This window comes from Mus caroli, chromosome 4 (assembly GCF_900094665.2).
Source record: "Mus caroli chromosome 4, CAROLI_EIJ_v1.1, whole genome shotgun sequence".
NCBI lineage: Eukaryota > Metazoa > Chordata > Mammalia > Rodentia > Muridae > Mus > Mus caroli.
Window position 1 is genome coordinate 63,842,914 of NC_034573.1, and position 14,919 is coordinate 63,857,832.

At 44.9% G+C, this 14,919-nt stretch overlaps 1 protein-coding gene across 6 annotated transcripts in view; it reads right to left on the reverse strand.

The window, feature by feature from the left end:
- Positions 1-14,919, reverse strand: part of Cdk5rap2 (CDK5 regulatory subunit associated protein 2) — a 174,271-nt gene that overhangs the window by 11,402 nt on the left and 147,950 nt on the right. For 4 of the 6 annotated variants that reach the window (XM_029476183.1, XM_021159965.2, XM_029476180.1 and 1 more), the window contains 8 exons: positions 14,248-14,367; positions 12,360-12,386; positions 10,818-10,934; positions 8,827-9,016; positions 7,898-8,022; positions 4,768-4,845; positions 3,670-3,935; positions 897-1,040 (listed from right to left, as the gene is read on the reverse strand). In XM_029476183.1, coding sequence (XP_029332043.1) covers positions 897-1,040; positions 3,670-3,935; positions 4,768-4,845; positions 7,898-8,022; positions 8,827-9,016; positions 10,818-10,934; positions 12,360-12,386; positions 14,248-14,367 — 1,067 coding nt within the window. The remainder of the gene's footprint in view (positions 1-896; positions 1,041-3,669; positions 3,936-4,767; positions 4,846-7,897; positions 8,023-8,826; positions 9,017-10,817; positions 10,935-12,359; positions 12,387-14,247; positions 14,368-14,919) is intronic. The other 2 variants (XM_021159966.2, XM_029476182.1) reach the window with 1 other exon arrangement.

Consider the following 14,919-nt stretch of genomic DNA (forward strand, 5'->3'; position numbering starts at 1 on the left):
AAGAGAGAGCAAAGCCAGCAAGGCAAGGCAAAGGAGTGCTGTTATCATTCATCTCCCAGCCAGTGCCTCGCCAGCTACAAGTGGGCTCCGAATGACTATCCCATGCCACACAAAATGATTATCACCATTCTTCAGCTTAGTGTATCCAAATTCATGTCCAGGACACTCTTGTCATAGGAACTTTCAGTATAAAAAACCCTCACTGCCAGGTTCTGAAGCTCTGAGACCTGCCAAAACTAATGGTGGTGACCTGAAATGCAAACTTCCTTCCTGCCTTCCTGCTTACCTTTGGAAAACAGTTGTCTATCCAGTAATAGAAAGTAGGAACGATCCCTCAGAGCACAAGGCAGAGCTGTAACTTCCTCTCTCAGGGAGGCCTGTGGTTAGCCAAGATGTTGTCCACTATGGCAGGACACACATGAGCCCTACCGATAAAAGGCAAGGCAAGGCACCATCTGCTTGGCTCCTGACCTTTCACTCAACTAGTTAAAATAGTTTCCCACTAAAATCCAGTGGAAGCCATCAACAGATCAGATGGTCTAGACAGAGACAGCTAAAGTGCAAGGTACTGTTAGAAAAATCAGGGTTAGGTGGTCCATAAGGCAAGCTGACGTGAAATCTGTACAGCCACGGACAAACCCAGAGTCCAAACACATGCTTTGAAACCAGCTCCTCAGTCCAGGCCCTGAACCCCTGTTTACCATGTATGAAATGAGGGCAGGATGGCACTCAATAATCCACACGCCTGGGGATAGGTAAAAACTTAGTGTGGCCCCAACACCCTGGTGTCATGCCCTCTGATACATCCCCAAGATGGGGCACATTTCCCATGGGAATGAGCAGAGATGCAGGCCTCTCTGGTGCACTCGAGCCGCTGTGGATGTGTTATCACCTACCTGCTCACAGTGAAGGGAACACTGGCCGTTGGTGGGGACTGAGACCCTCCAGAAGAGCTTCAGCAACCTGGAGGCTTTTTCCAGGACCAGCTTGGCTGTGTTCATACTGGAAAGAAACTTGCTCAGAGGCACGGATGAAGAACCCTACAAAGGATAACAAGGCCATCATGTGCTGCCTTGGCAGGAATCACCCACAAGCCAGCACCAATTCACAATCAGAAGAAGGATTCAGATTAGGGCTCCTGTTTCAGGATCAGGAGCTGGGATTACATGACACTGGCAAGTTATATTAGAAAAGAATTTTGGTGACAAGGTTAGCCCAGTCAGCAACCATAATTATTAACTATTGCTACTAGACTAAGAAGAGACCCTATAGTAGCACCATCCCGTCCACCATGGAACAAATGATACAAATGAAGCCTAGATACAATTCTTGACACATCTGCCAAGGGCAGGTCACTGAGGATGGATGGTATCAGGTGCTCTCTGTGCTGGAGATATAGTTACATGGAGAGAGGTGTCAAAGGCAAGAGAAAACAAAGAATGTGGTGCAGAGGAAGAGAGACACAAAAAGAGGAGGAAGAGGAAAACGAAACGCATTTCTCTTTGCAACTGATAAATGTAGAATGGAAACCTGTTTAAATAACAAAATGACAAAAAGTGAATATTATTCAAAAAAGACAAAGGTGTCTTGAGGTAAGCACTAGCTTAAAACCGTAGCCACAGGCTCTCTAGGGATAATGTAACAGGCTAACAGTTACCAAGAGTCCTAAAATGTTCTCAGCCTTTCAACTGGGAAACCCACTTCACATATAATCAAAATATGGTCAGAGATTCGTACATAAAGATGACACATGAAATTGACGTGTTCACAAACAGTGAAAGAGAGAATAGCCGATGCTATGACTAAGCAGCTCGCTGACAGCCACTGAAAGACAAGTGCTCGAAAGGAAAAGTATTAATACCATGTAGCTGAAATATATAAACCTTATATTTCTGATTATTTGATAAACTTTATGCATGCCCCCAAAGTGGGTATCTATATTTGTGTGTTTGTTATATATATGTATGTGTGTAAATATAAACACTTGTAAGTGCTGACCTGTTAGTGGTATTTGAAGAGATGTTTTATTTTTATGCTTTTCTACAATTTCTAGCTTTCAAAGCAAATATTTTAATCAGAAAAGAACAGGAATCTTATAAATGTTAATTTATTCAATATTACTTACAGGCCTTAGGGGACTAAATATTGGTTATTTAATGTTCAACAAAAACACTATCCCTTCTTTCATGAAGCTTATCATCTGACAGAAGATAAATGCAAATCTGATTGTTAAGTAGAGTAATACAAAACAAGCAAAGCCACCCACAAAGCCAAAGCAAAGAGCACGAGAAACTCCACTGTCTTCAGTAAAACCCCAAGAGTGACTGGGATAATGATTCAGCACATAAACTGTGCGCTGACTGAGCATGTAGATAGGAGTTGGATGTAGAATCATGTAAAAACTGGGCAGGTATGGTGGTCATCTATAATCCCAGCACTAAGGAGGGAGAATCAGGAATCCCTGAGCCAAACTGGCTAGCTACACTAGTGATCAGTGAACTCTCGGTTCAACTGAGAAACTGAATAATAAATAATGCAGAGAGCAATAGATTGGATGTCAGCATCAGACCACCACACATATATGCACCTGCACACATGTATGTGACACCATACATGTATGTACACCATACATACATATACAGGCAAAGGAAAACTAAAAGTAGGTTACAGAAAAGTTTAGAACCATCTCGCACTGGTGGATATCAGCCAGCGCCTTGGAGGTATTACATGACTGGTATCTGTCAGGCATGATGAGTTGTGTCTGTCAGGCACATAAGTCTGTTACAAAAAAGCAACTTGAGATGAGGATTCCAGGAAGATGAAGCAGAGAGAAGAGGGAAGAAGAGGATGGGGAATGCCAAGCTGAAGACAGATATTATGGAAAGAGGAACCACAGCCTGTGGCCCTGTCAGGGAACTAATGATGATGATGATGGTAGACTGAAGTTATCCCAGCAGACAGAAGCCCCCAGACTTGCTGCCCAGAAAGAAGTGAAGTCAGGTGGCCATCACCATCATAAGAGAGTATATTGAAGACTGAGAACAGTAGGCTTTCAGCATCTCTACAATGGAGTGATATTACTTCCATCTCAGGGAAGTTCTGAGGGGAAAACAAAAACCATATATACAAAAACTCCTTTGGAGGAAGATGACCTTGAGTTGGATGTAGAACATCTCTCAATATCACATTCATCACAAAGTGGCTGTAAAAATTACAGTATGGCACAGTCAGATGTGGTACTGTACTGCCTGGTTGGGTTCGGTACAGTGTATGAAGGTCAGGACTTCCAACTTCCCCAAGCAACCCCAGAGCCAAGCAGACAGGTCTGCCCCAGGTAGTGTATAAGTGGGTGGGTAGAATGACCAAATACAAGAGGACAGAGGGACAAAGAGTGCTAGCTGAGAGACTGGGGAGAAATGAGAAGTCACACAGCAGTACAGCTTGCCACTGAGCCATGGTAACCCAGGCACAATCTCACCAAGCTGTCCATCGATCAGCAACAAACTGCCACAGCCCCTTCAGGCTTTCCTATGCAATACTTCCCAACTCCTCCCATTCATGGCCTTACTGAAGTCCAGGGCACTGCATACCGTAAAGAATTTGGCCAACCCCTCTGCTTACTGAGCCAGGAGGAAGCATCTCCCTCCCTGAGCCTGGCACTCAGGTTACCTTTGGTCCCAGCTTGTGACTTGTGGGGCTCAGAGCCTCTTGGGTTTGAACATCCATCTTGGCAAGCAGTGTCTGGCCCCAGCTGATCTGCTTATAGAGGGCATCATAGTCCTCAATCAGGCCCAGCATATGGTGGCCATTCTTGCTGGCCCACATGTGGTGGCCAGCAACCAGGCAGGGCATGCTAGCAGGGCTGGTGGCAGAACTGGTACTGTCACAGGAGAGGGAGTCAACATCAGTTCCTGAGAGCAGAGGAGTCTCAGAAGCTACAAAAGAAGAGACAAAATGTTAGGTCTTCTTGGGGTGGCACCTGTGTTCACAGAGTTATGTTAAGAGAACATAGCAACAAAGGGGCCTGGCTCTGTGCCTCCAGCTATGTGTTACCCCATGCTGGGCGAAGATTCAAGTCAATTTAACCAATGTTTATTGAACACTTACTCTGTAGTAGACCCCAGACTGCCAATATGAGCCATGCTGTCACCTGCAAGCCAATAGCTCAGGGTCTAATGAGGCTGCAGGAAATATAGTGAGACAGTGAGAGCTCAAGAGAAAACAACAGCCTGAGCAAGGAGAGATAAGTCAAGGAGGCTTCCTGGAAGATGGGACACAAGCTGGACTGGTCAGGAAGCCATATCCAGATAGAAAATCCTATTGCTTTTTAAGATGATTGATTCCGACTGGGGTGGCTGGGAAGGTATTTTACAGAGAAGTCTGCATCCTTGAGTCTTGAGGAAGTAGGAGGGTTTAGACTGGTGAAAATTAGGAAGGGTGGGCATTTTAAAGCACAGTCTAGAGGTGTTGACACATCTGTGTGGCCACCCCACTGCAGAGGGTCACATCTGGACAGCAATGCTGAAGCTGGATCCCAGAGTCCTTGCAATACATATTAAGGTGGTTTCTGTTTAATGATTTAAGTTTACATCCTCTTAAGTTGTGCTTGGTTAACACCCAGGATGTGTTAAAGTGGCTTAAAGATTATCTTCTAGAGATAAAAATCTAACCCTGGTCAAGCAGCCAAGGGTGCCAGGGACATCCTTTCTGTCTATTTTAAAAGTCCTAATGTTATAACCCACACTAATGCAGTTACCCAGCTTGTACCTGATTTAGGTGCCATTGCCTGGGTGGATTCAAATAGATCAAATGAATTGTCGCTGGCCTCAGGACATTTGCTGCCATCTACAAAAAAAACAAAGCAAGAGACGAAAGTCTGAGCTTTACCATCACTAGAAAAGGGTGGGATGAGAATACAGGAGAGTATCTCGCATGTGTCCATCCATTTCAGGAATACGGCCCCCACTCACACATTCCCTGCATACCAGCCCTGTAATCAGTACCATGCATATTCCATTCACTCCGTGCCTGGTACCCTGTGCAGGCACCAAGTAACAGAGTTGTCAAGCCCAGAGCCCTGTCTGTCAAAACAGTAAACAGTTAAAACTTCATCTCAGGATCAGGGAAAAGGGAGAGAAGAACAGAGATGGGGCACTCAGGTGAGGAGGTTGGCCCCAATGTGGCACCCCAATAGCTACTTCTGAGTTGTCTGTTAAAGACTTTTTTAGTGCCCCATGAGGAGGGAAAGAAAAGCAAGCAGAGTACTGGGCAGGTGCAAGGACACAGAAATGAGTCATCATTCAGGGAGAAGACACAGTTCCTGTAACTGAGGCCCATAAACAGGGAAGGACATTGCAGGGTACAGGGCTTGTATCTGCAGGTTAAGTGACCACTCAAGGTGGGGCGATGTCAGGCGATGTCAGACCACGGTCTGTGTTATATATTGGATGAGTTAGTGCGGAAGCTGTTACAGTAACCTGAACGTGAGAGGGAAGTGGCCTGCAAAAGGAATTGGGGTACTGCATCTGAAACACTTTCCTGTCCATGTGATGCTACGTAATAAGGAAGCACTCTCACATTTGAGAAGCTACTGAACTCTCAAGAGCCTAGTGGGCAGAACAATGCTGTGATTTGTTTGCTAAAGGAGGCCAAGGCACAGAGATAACCTAGTATGCAATAGCAGAGCAATGAGTCAGTTCAGATGTTGGGATTTCCCATGCAAGTTTCTCCCATCCATGTCCCACTAGGGATGTGGAGCGATGGTGCTCCAGCAAAGATGCTTTCTTAAGACATCTCCCCAGTCTTTGAGACTCTCTCAGTGGGTTTATCCTAATAATGTTGCAGAACAGCAAAAGCTGTGCTACCATTTTTGGAAAACTAAAACTCCAAATTAACCGGGAAATGGTCAGGTGATGGACACACAACAATCCATTCAGTAGAAAGCCCATGTGTGAATAGAGGACCATTCTGACTGCTTGCTGGTTTGTTCCAGTCCTTGCTGTGTGTGTGGCAAGGATGATTTGTCCTCTGCTCCTTCCGAGATACTTCCAAACTTACACAAGTCCACACGTAACTTGGAAACAGACCCACCTGTTTCCGGAAGGCTTCCTAGGCCATTCAAGATGTTAAAAGGCAGAGTAAGAAGTCTGGGATCTCACTTAAGGGCAATAAAAGACAGGGTGGTGGTACACACTTTGAATTCCAGCACTGGGAGGCAAAGGCAGGTAGATCTCTGAGTTAGAGGCCAGCCTAGTCTACAGAGTGAGTTTCAAGACAGCCAAGGCTATAGAAAGAAACCATCTATCCAAAAAACAAAAACAAAATAAAAACCAAAGCAAGACAATGAAAAGGCTCTGTCGCCTGGGTGAGCTGTAGGGAAAATAAAAAAAAAAACAGATAAGCAGAGCAACAGTGAAAGCAGCACACAGTGCAGGAAGCCAAACTCCACTGCTGGAGAAGCCAGTGTCCAGTCAGTCAAAGACTAGGCAACTGTGTAGAGCTGAGAACAGACAGACCGCTCACAAGTCACATAAACCTGTATGGCTGCACTTTCACAGAGTGAAAAGAGGCATGTTCCCTACTGTGTTTGTCTAGCTTAAGAGGCCACTCAGTAATAGACAGGGCCTGAACAGCCAAAGTGAGGGCCCCTTTCTGGGCCTCTTTTGACCCCCGTCATGGATGCTCCTCCAGCTTGCTCTTCAGTGTGTTGTTAGTTTGAATGCTCCTTTCTAACTGATCAGGAGGCCATGCAGGTTGCTGATAGGATCCAGCCCCTTCCCGCCTTCTCCACATGCCTCACCCCGGGCCTCTGTAGACATGTGTAAAAGGAAGCCTTGATATCTCACAAGATCAAAGGTCAACATCAAATGGACTCAAGGGCATTTCAGCCCACCACCACCATCTAGCCCCCTCCCAAGAACTAGATACAATTTAAAAAAAACAACTCGACTTTAAAAACAAAAATATTGGCTGACTTAATTGCTGCTATTCTACAGGCTAAGTAAGAGCTGGAAATTAATTTCACTTCTGGCCATAAAAGCCTAGCAAATTGCACACCAAACCCCGAAATTATGTCTACTAGTAATAAAATCTATTTGGACCAGAATTATAGAATGAAAGGGGATGATTTTAAGGGCTACAGTATATTAAAAAGGCAGGCACAATAGCAAGAATAAGAGAAGCAACTTGAGAAAAAGCAAAAGCTGTGAGATGACCCTTTCTAGATAAACTTTCAATAGAGAGAAACCATCTGGAAAATTAGTTTTAGAAAGCCCCCCACCGTGCCTTAGAATTGATTCTCAAACATTAGACCCTAGAGTCGAGGTGCTCAGATCTACATTCTCTGGAAGCAGAGCGAACCAAGGCTAACAAGCACCTCAGAGCAATGTCCAGCATGCGGTGGCACTCTGGAAATAGCTGCTGAATGAATGAAGGGAAAACTATGACAAAAGGTATGTCTTTGATGCCTATTAAGTGCCAGGAATGTGGTTAAGATGTTTTAATAAATATCCTCATTTAGCTTTCACAGTGACACATAGTAGGTGCTGACAGACCTGCTTATAGAGGCAGTAAAAGAACAAGTTGAGATGAAGGGAGTGAAGAGTGCAGACTTCAGCTTGGACAAAAGCCAAAAAAGGTGATAGATACTTTAAGGCTAAGGCAGGAGAATTTTGAGTTTAAGGCTTGTCTATGCTTTAGCAAGACCCTGTCTCAAAAACAAAGAGTGGGCCAAAGATTTTGTTTCTAAATATACCTGGTCTACATATGAGCTAGTGTAGTGGATTTAATGGTAGTATAGGAGAAAGTAAGTCATGGGTTCCCATGTCCATCGCTCAGCTGCTAGGGTGAGTCACCTCATAGCCATGAGATGGTTCAGGCCCTGCCCTGAGCACAGTACCTTGCTGTAGCTTCTGATGTTCCTCGGCCAGCTTCTCATACACCTTAAGCTCCATTTGGAGGGACTGAAGCAGCTTGTCCTTCTGTGAGAGGAGCTGCTGTCTTGACTTCACCTCTTCCTGCACCCTGAAATGATCCCAGCAGGGTTAGAGAGGTTAATTCTCTCTGAAGGAGGCTTATCCAATCCCCACAGGACAGGCCCAGGCCATCTCAGTCAGAGTGTGTGGACAAAATGTGCTGGGACATGCATGGTTAAAGAGTTTCATCATATTTCCCAATTCCCAAGTATCCTAAGCCTCATAGAACATTCTAAAGGAAAGTGCCCTCCAATTCCTAGCAGATACACTAGGTAGAGAACCCAAAAGGCTGCCTCTTTCCAGGGGTTCAGAGCTAGGGAAGAGTCAGGACCTCTGTCCAAGGTTGTCTAATAGCACACTTAGGCAGGGAAGATGGGGGTGGCTGCTCAGACAGAAGAGGAAGCTCTGTGTGTCGACAGATGGATGAAGACAAAATCTAAGGGAGACATTGAACAGATTCATGTCTCCTCAGCTCACTGAAAGTCTCCCAGTGACTTACACCATTTGGAGCAAAACTGGTGCCTTTATAGGAGACGGCCCCAGCAGGATTAAGCACCACCCTTCTCTCTGCTCTCAGCTCCTGTGGTAGCCAGATTTAGCACCTTCTCATTCACCACAGCAACTTTGTCTTAGGACCTTAAGTGCCTTCTGACAAACACGACCATCTCCGGATAGTTTCAGCTCACACATGCTTACTATGTTCTCAAAAGAGGTCTTTTCAGAAACCCCATCCTTGACCACCATAGAAGAAAACACCATCCGGCTCCCATCATTCTTCTCTTCCTTTAGAGGACCATTCACACTTTTTTCGATCGCATTCCCAGGCCACCAGAAACAGCTGGGTCAAGCCTACCTGCTCAGCTCCTGGCGGCTGCTGCAGACCTCCTCAGTCAGCTCCTGGTTGTGTCTCTCCTTCTCAATGATGTCTCTCTGTAACCTTTCATTTTCTTCCCTTACACTGGTGTACTCTAGCTGAAGATGCTCAAGACTCTCAGCTTTCCTAGCCAGGGACTCACGTAATTTTTCACTCTCTTTCTGTTTATCTGCAAATACCAAAATGAGAAGGGATACCATTTTTGTTTTCCAACCTTATTACACTGGTACAGCGATTCAGCCCAAGCACTCTAAGAATACAGAAAAGAATGAGATTTAATCTGGCACTGATGGTTCTGGCATTCCAATTATCTCATGCATTTTAGGCAGATAAATCTGTCAACATCAAGGCTGCAGATTAAATATCACTGAAATGAAAGGGGCCTGTTTAACTTTTTGTTACATAAAGGGCCTTGAAAACCCCCTTACTCTCTGCCTTAGAGAGTATGCTCAGTGGGTAGAGCAACAGGCAGGAATCCAGATGTCAGTGAGTGTGGAGAGCTGCAAGCCTCCTGCAGAGAGGCCCCCACAGGAGGTGTGGACTCTGCAGAGGAAAAAAATAATCCTGGAGGCTCAGGAAACAATAAGGCCTAGAGCTGGAAGTAAGAGGTGGGGTGACTGATTTCTAGTGTAGCTTCTCCACTTGCTTACAGTGACCTTACTTAAGTGACACTCCTTACTCCTTGGTGCCCCTGGACAAGGGCAAAGATGAAGTTACTCTCTGTATAGGAGCATTAGCCCAGACCTTGACAGCTGAAGGAGTGGTAATGGTGGTAAGTCACAACACTAACTGTGCAGGCAGTATAGTAAGCTGTCACATGTCTCAATGTCCTGCCTCTTTGGAGCATACTGCCAAGGCAGGTTCTCTGAATTTCTCCATCTTCCAAATGAGAAACAATGGAATGGCAGGGTTAAGGCTTCCCTTTGGCCATACAGATGGAAACATGATACAAATATTTCCATGTAACCTGGGGCTCCTGTTGGTCCACATAACCTCAGCACAGCTACATCATTCCTGCCTGGTTCATTCTCCTCACCTTTAACCTGGGCCTTGTCTGCTAGCCTCCTCTGATTCTGAGTCACCTTGGGTAGTCCTTCATTTCCCCGTCTAGACTTAACCCTTGAGGACCAGGGTCTGAGGGCCTGCAGCTCTCTAGCATAGGTTTATCACAGCAGCCTCAGCCCTGCTTGCTAGAGGTTTACCCTTCTCATCCACCAGACTACAGTCTTCTGATACACAATACAAAGACTCATTTATTTATCTATCCAGTTCCCCTGTAGGTAAGGACAGAAAAAGGTTGCTCAATGAATGAATGAATGAATGAATGAATGAGGTGTATTAGCCCCAATTTTGACTCTTAAGGCAAAATCAGTATCCATATCCCCCAGGACTACGGGATAAACTGGCCCACATAGCAGCTCCAGCACCTATGGCTCACAGACCATAGTAGGGCAATCGCTTAGGCTGGGAAATCTTCCCTGAGAATCAGGGCTAATAATCCCTCACTCTAGAGTCATTCTAAATATGAGTGATAACCTAAGTAAAAGCTCTCTGGCAGCTAAGCTCTAAGAGAAGGAATTAAGAGAAGGGTCTTTATAAGGAATGCTGGATAAACTTCACTGACAGGAGAAAATCTCAGGTTCAGATTTGGGGTATTAAATTTCCAGTGCTTTTCTTCCTCAGTGATGATGGGTCAGGAAAATACAGTAATGTACTGAGACCCTGGCAGTAGAAACACTGCGCTGGGGGCTTCCTACCCTACTTGTCACAACAGCTAGGTAAGGCATTCCTTAGCCTTTCTGTACTGGCTTCTTAGCTAGAAAACAGGAACGCTCTGTATGACTGATGGACAGTTAAAGGTAGTAAGCTGTTAGAGCCATCCCACTGAAACTTAAGATGTCAGCTCCGGTGGCAATTCTTTGAAACAAGGATTTTGCGGCTCAGGGTGCTGGTGGCCTCTGATTCCTTACCTTTGGACCCTTTCTCGAGCATCATACTGAGGGCCTCATTCTGCTTCCTCAGGAAATGTATCTCTGATGTCAGAGAGCTGTGCAGTTCTAAGCCATAAGCAGAAACATTTCTGGAGCCTGTAAGAACACACATGAACAGTGATTTACTGACTTCCTCCAGGCAGGATGAATGAATCTTCCAAGCAAATACATTTAAGTAATGAAGAGGTGCAGCATGCACTGAAGACCATCCCTGTGAGCCACGTAGCCCTGTGAGCCACGTAGTACAGCCAGAGCCTCAAGGGCAAGGTCAGTGATCTTAAATGGGAGGCAAGAAGAGGCCTCCATACTTCAACTGCCCCCCAAATAAACAAAGCTGAGAGCTGAACCATAGCAGGGTAAAAGAGGGCAGCAGCAACCATCATAGCCAGCTGCCCTAAGGCCTTTGACCTTGTCTCTGAGGCAGCTCAGTCTGACGGTCTCTCTAGTCTTTCTTACTCGCTCCCTGTCTTATAATATGACACATTCCAATCCTTGACCCAGGCTTGCACCGAGGAGTGCTTAAACTGGCCTTTGTCCTGTCCAAGCAAGCAGTCACAATTGTTGGTTTTTCCTGAGAATGCCTAAGGCAGAATCTCATCTATCATCTAGGCCTTCGCACCTTGCCTGGCTTCTTTTCCCTGCTGTTTTACCAACAAGGTTATCTCCAGCACAATCCTGTCATGGTGGCCCGCCACTGCCAAAGATGATCAAGTGAAACAAAAGATCGAACGTTTTAGTCTCGAACTCAAGACCCTCCATGGTTCTGCTCCAGTGCCACAGCATATTCCCTTCTCTCTGCATTCAGACCCCAGTGCCTAGAACATGCAGGTGACCTGATGACTTTGGGCTCTCCACATCCCTTTCCCCTCCTAAATCATACTCTTTCAGTTCCTGGCTTAATCTGCCTTTCCTGAGCTTACACTTTAGAGCCTGGGGTCTAGAATTAGACAGATGGGAGGCTATATCCTTGTCACCAAGCTCCTGTCTTACGACAGTCAGCCTACATGATGCCTCTTGCTGGGCACCTCCTGGGCCTCACAACCTCAGCACTCCCCTCTGCACAGCGTTCTTGTCTGCACCATTATGGTGTTCCATTCATGGCTGCTCTCCAAGAACCTATGGTGTGCCCAGTGTCTTCTGCATGTACATGCAAATGCTTCCTCCTGGTTCCTATACCGACTCAGTTCACTTACTACAGCACAACCAACATGCCAGATCTCTGCATTCCCAGATACCAGATGAGCTTGATCTGGCAACCATCGAGACCTAAGTGAAGTCGGCTCAGGGCTTCAAGGAGATTCTCCATTAGAGAAAAGAGAAGCCTCAGGCTCTTCCTTCCCATGCTTTGGACACTGTCCTGGGAGGATGGGATGGTAAAACCAAACAGTCACCATCAGGCCATCCCTGCCTCTGAGTTATCTGCCTCTGGGGTTCTTTTGCAACCAGTGAAAGGAGTCTCACTGCTTCCTTCTCACATTTCTTTTCACCTCCCTGCACCTGAAAGGGCGCTGGTATACAAACCTGGTATGCCTGTGGTCCCGTCAGCCCCTGTAAGAAAGGTGCAGTTAGCTCTCCTAGAAATATTCTTCCTAATCTATAGAACTTTTTTCTCTAGCAAGTCAGTCATGCAAAATGAAGTCAGATAAATTTCTATTCACAAATGTCTCGTCACACCATTTCCCCTACTCATTCCAATCAACTCAGGGATCATTTCAGAGTCCCTGGCCTATCTCCTGCTTCTTAATAACTGCAAGGCATGACACAAGTTGCATAACTCCCCCAAGTCTTGGTTAGCAACATAAAAGTGCCTATGCTCTTATTCTATGGTTACCATCTGTGTTAGTATCTAGGGGAATGGTGAATGAGGCCATAAGAGAACCAAGACTGATTAGACTAAGCAGCAGAAATCCCAGTATCTATACTGATCAATGTCAGCACAGTTAGTAGAAAATAAATAAATAATAAGCCATAGAACAGCCCCAATTCATCAAACATAACTAGGCCCAACTGACATAGTGAGGACCACCTCTGGAATGCTATGAAACCAGACTTTCCTTTGAGTATCACCTCTGCAGTGAGCCCAGACAACTAGCAGTGAGCTGGAGGTGCTAAGGCATAAGATAATAGTTTTTGTGTGTGTTTGTGTTTGTGTGTGTGTGTGGGGCGGGGAGGGCAACTTCTTCTCTCCATCATATGGAGTCCTGCCTCTTTCAGACATACTCCCAAGATGAACATTTCACCTTAGGGGGAGGCACAACTGCTTTTATTTTTGTCTTTCCAGAGACTGTAACAACATGGTGAGAACAGCATGTCTTCCCATGCACATACATACTTTATGAATGCCTTTTTGAGAACTTCCCTGTCAGAAGAAATTACTCTCCAGAGCAATTGTAGCCAGTGGTTATTTGAACCCCCAAATAATTCTATAACTAGATTTGCTGGGGAAAATGTAAAACAGAAGGAATCTAACTCAGGTATTATTAAGAGTGAACATGAAAGGCTTAGGCATGTATTTCTTTCTCATGTTTGGCATAATAACTCAGATTAATCAAACTCCCTACAGATGAAGGAGAAGGATGATGAGTGGAAATACAATGGAAGAGCAGGAAGCTTCTTGAAGACAGTAGCAGAAACTGGAGAACTCGTACAACTCCTGGAAGCTGCCTTATGTGTGGACTAGAGAGCAATGAGAAGCGGACTAATGTCCAAGTCCTAAGTCTTTCCAATGAGTACTGCCTTTCTAGTCCTCCGTGATACATCTCTAAAATGGCATCACGGTCCTCACCCACTATAGAGCACTGGAATTTAAACTGGCCATGTTGTATGAAATAGCAAAATAAAACAGTGATAAAACCAAGTGTTTACTGAGTGAGCACTGAGCCAGGCTCTATTCATGATACTGCGTCATTTAATACTCTGTGTCCCGACTAGATTGCTCAAAGTCACAGAACCAATCTACAGAAGAGCTACATCCACACCCAAGTCAGCCCAACCAACTTAACACAATGAAAGGGAGAGGAAAGAAGGGAGAGTGGGGTTAAGAAGCACACAGTGGAACTGATAGTTTCTAAACTTTGAGAATCAGTGTCTTGGAAGACCATTCCCTTCAGAACAAACTATTGTATAATAATATTGTTTGCCACTTTTCACACAAAAGATTTGCCAGACTGCTAAATGCTGACAATTTTTGGTCCATGATTGATGAAAAGGCAAAATATGGTTCTATTCTCTTTTAGAATCCCTATTTATACCTCTACTTTGAGGGCGCAGCTACAGCTTAGGACCCCAGAGGCTGGCAGACCTCTCCAGCCTACCTGATCCACAGAGAGCCAGCCTGTTTGGACAAACACATCACAGTGCAGCAACCTACCCGACCCAAGTCCTTACCCTGGGAAAGGCCCCTCCTCACCTTGGTCAGTCTCAGACCCCTGCCGTTCCAGCTGTTTCCGGAGCTTCTCATTTGTTTTAATAGATTCTTCCAAATGCTTTCTCAAAGTTCGAATTTCCTGTATGTGTTCCATTAGTAAGTCTGTAGGAAGGAAGAACATTTTAAATTTAAAGTATGAAGCCCCCAACAAATTGAATAATTTATAGATTATGCAGAGATCTTGAAATTTCAACAGTATTGGAAATATCGAGACAGTCAGCAGCTGGCAATTCTTTCCCAAGCTTGGGGGAGGCCAAGCTATTTCCCACAGCCCAAAGCCACATCTCTGTAATGGCTCTCTGCAGCCCTCCACGAGGAAGCAACTTCACATCACACGCAAAAATTATACTCCATACAATTTTAATGCTAACTGTAATGTAGTCTTTTATTCTTTTCAATATCAAATATTAATTTAAAATCTTCCTTATGGTAAAACTAACAGATCACTTTCAAGTCAGCCTGAACTGCCTGAGAGTTGATTAAACTACCTTCATAATGAATACAGTTATTTTTCAAGACTAGTTTTTTTTTTTTTTTTGGCAAGGAATATGTTATCCATTTATCTATCACTCATTAATTTCAAGACTTACAAAATGCTAGTGAGAAAGGTAATGCAAAGTGTGTTTTTGATATCACCTGCTGTGTGCATATAAA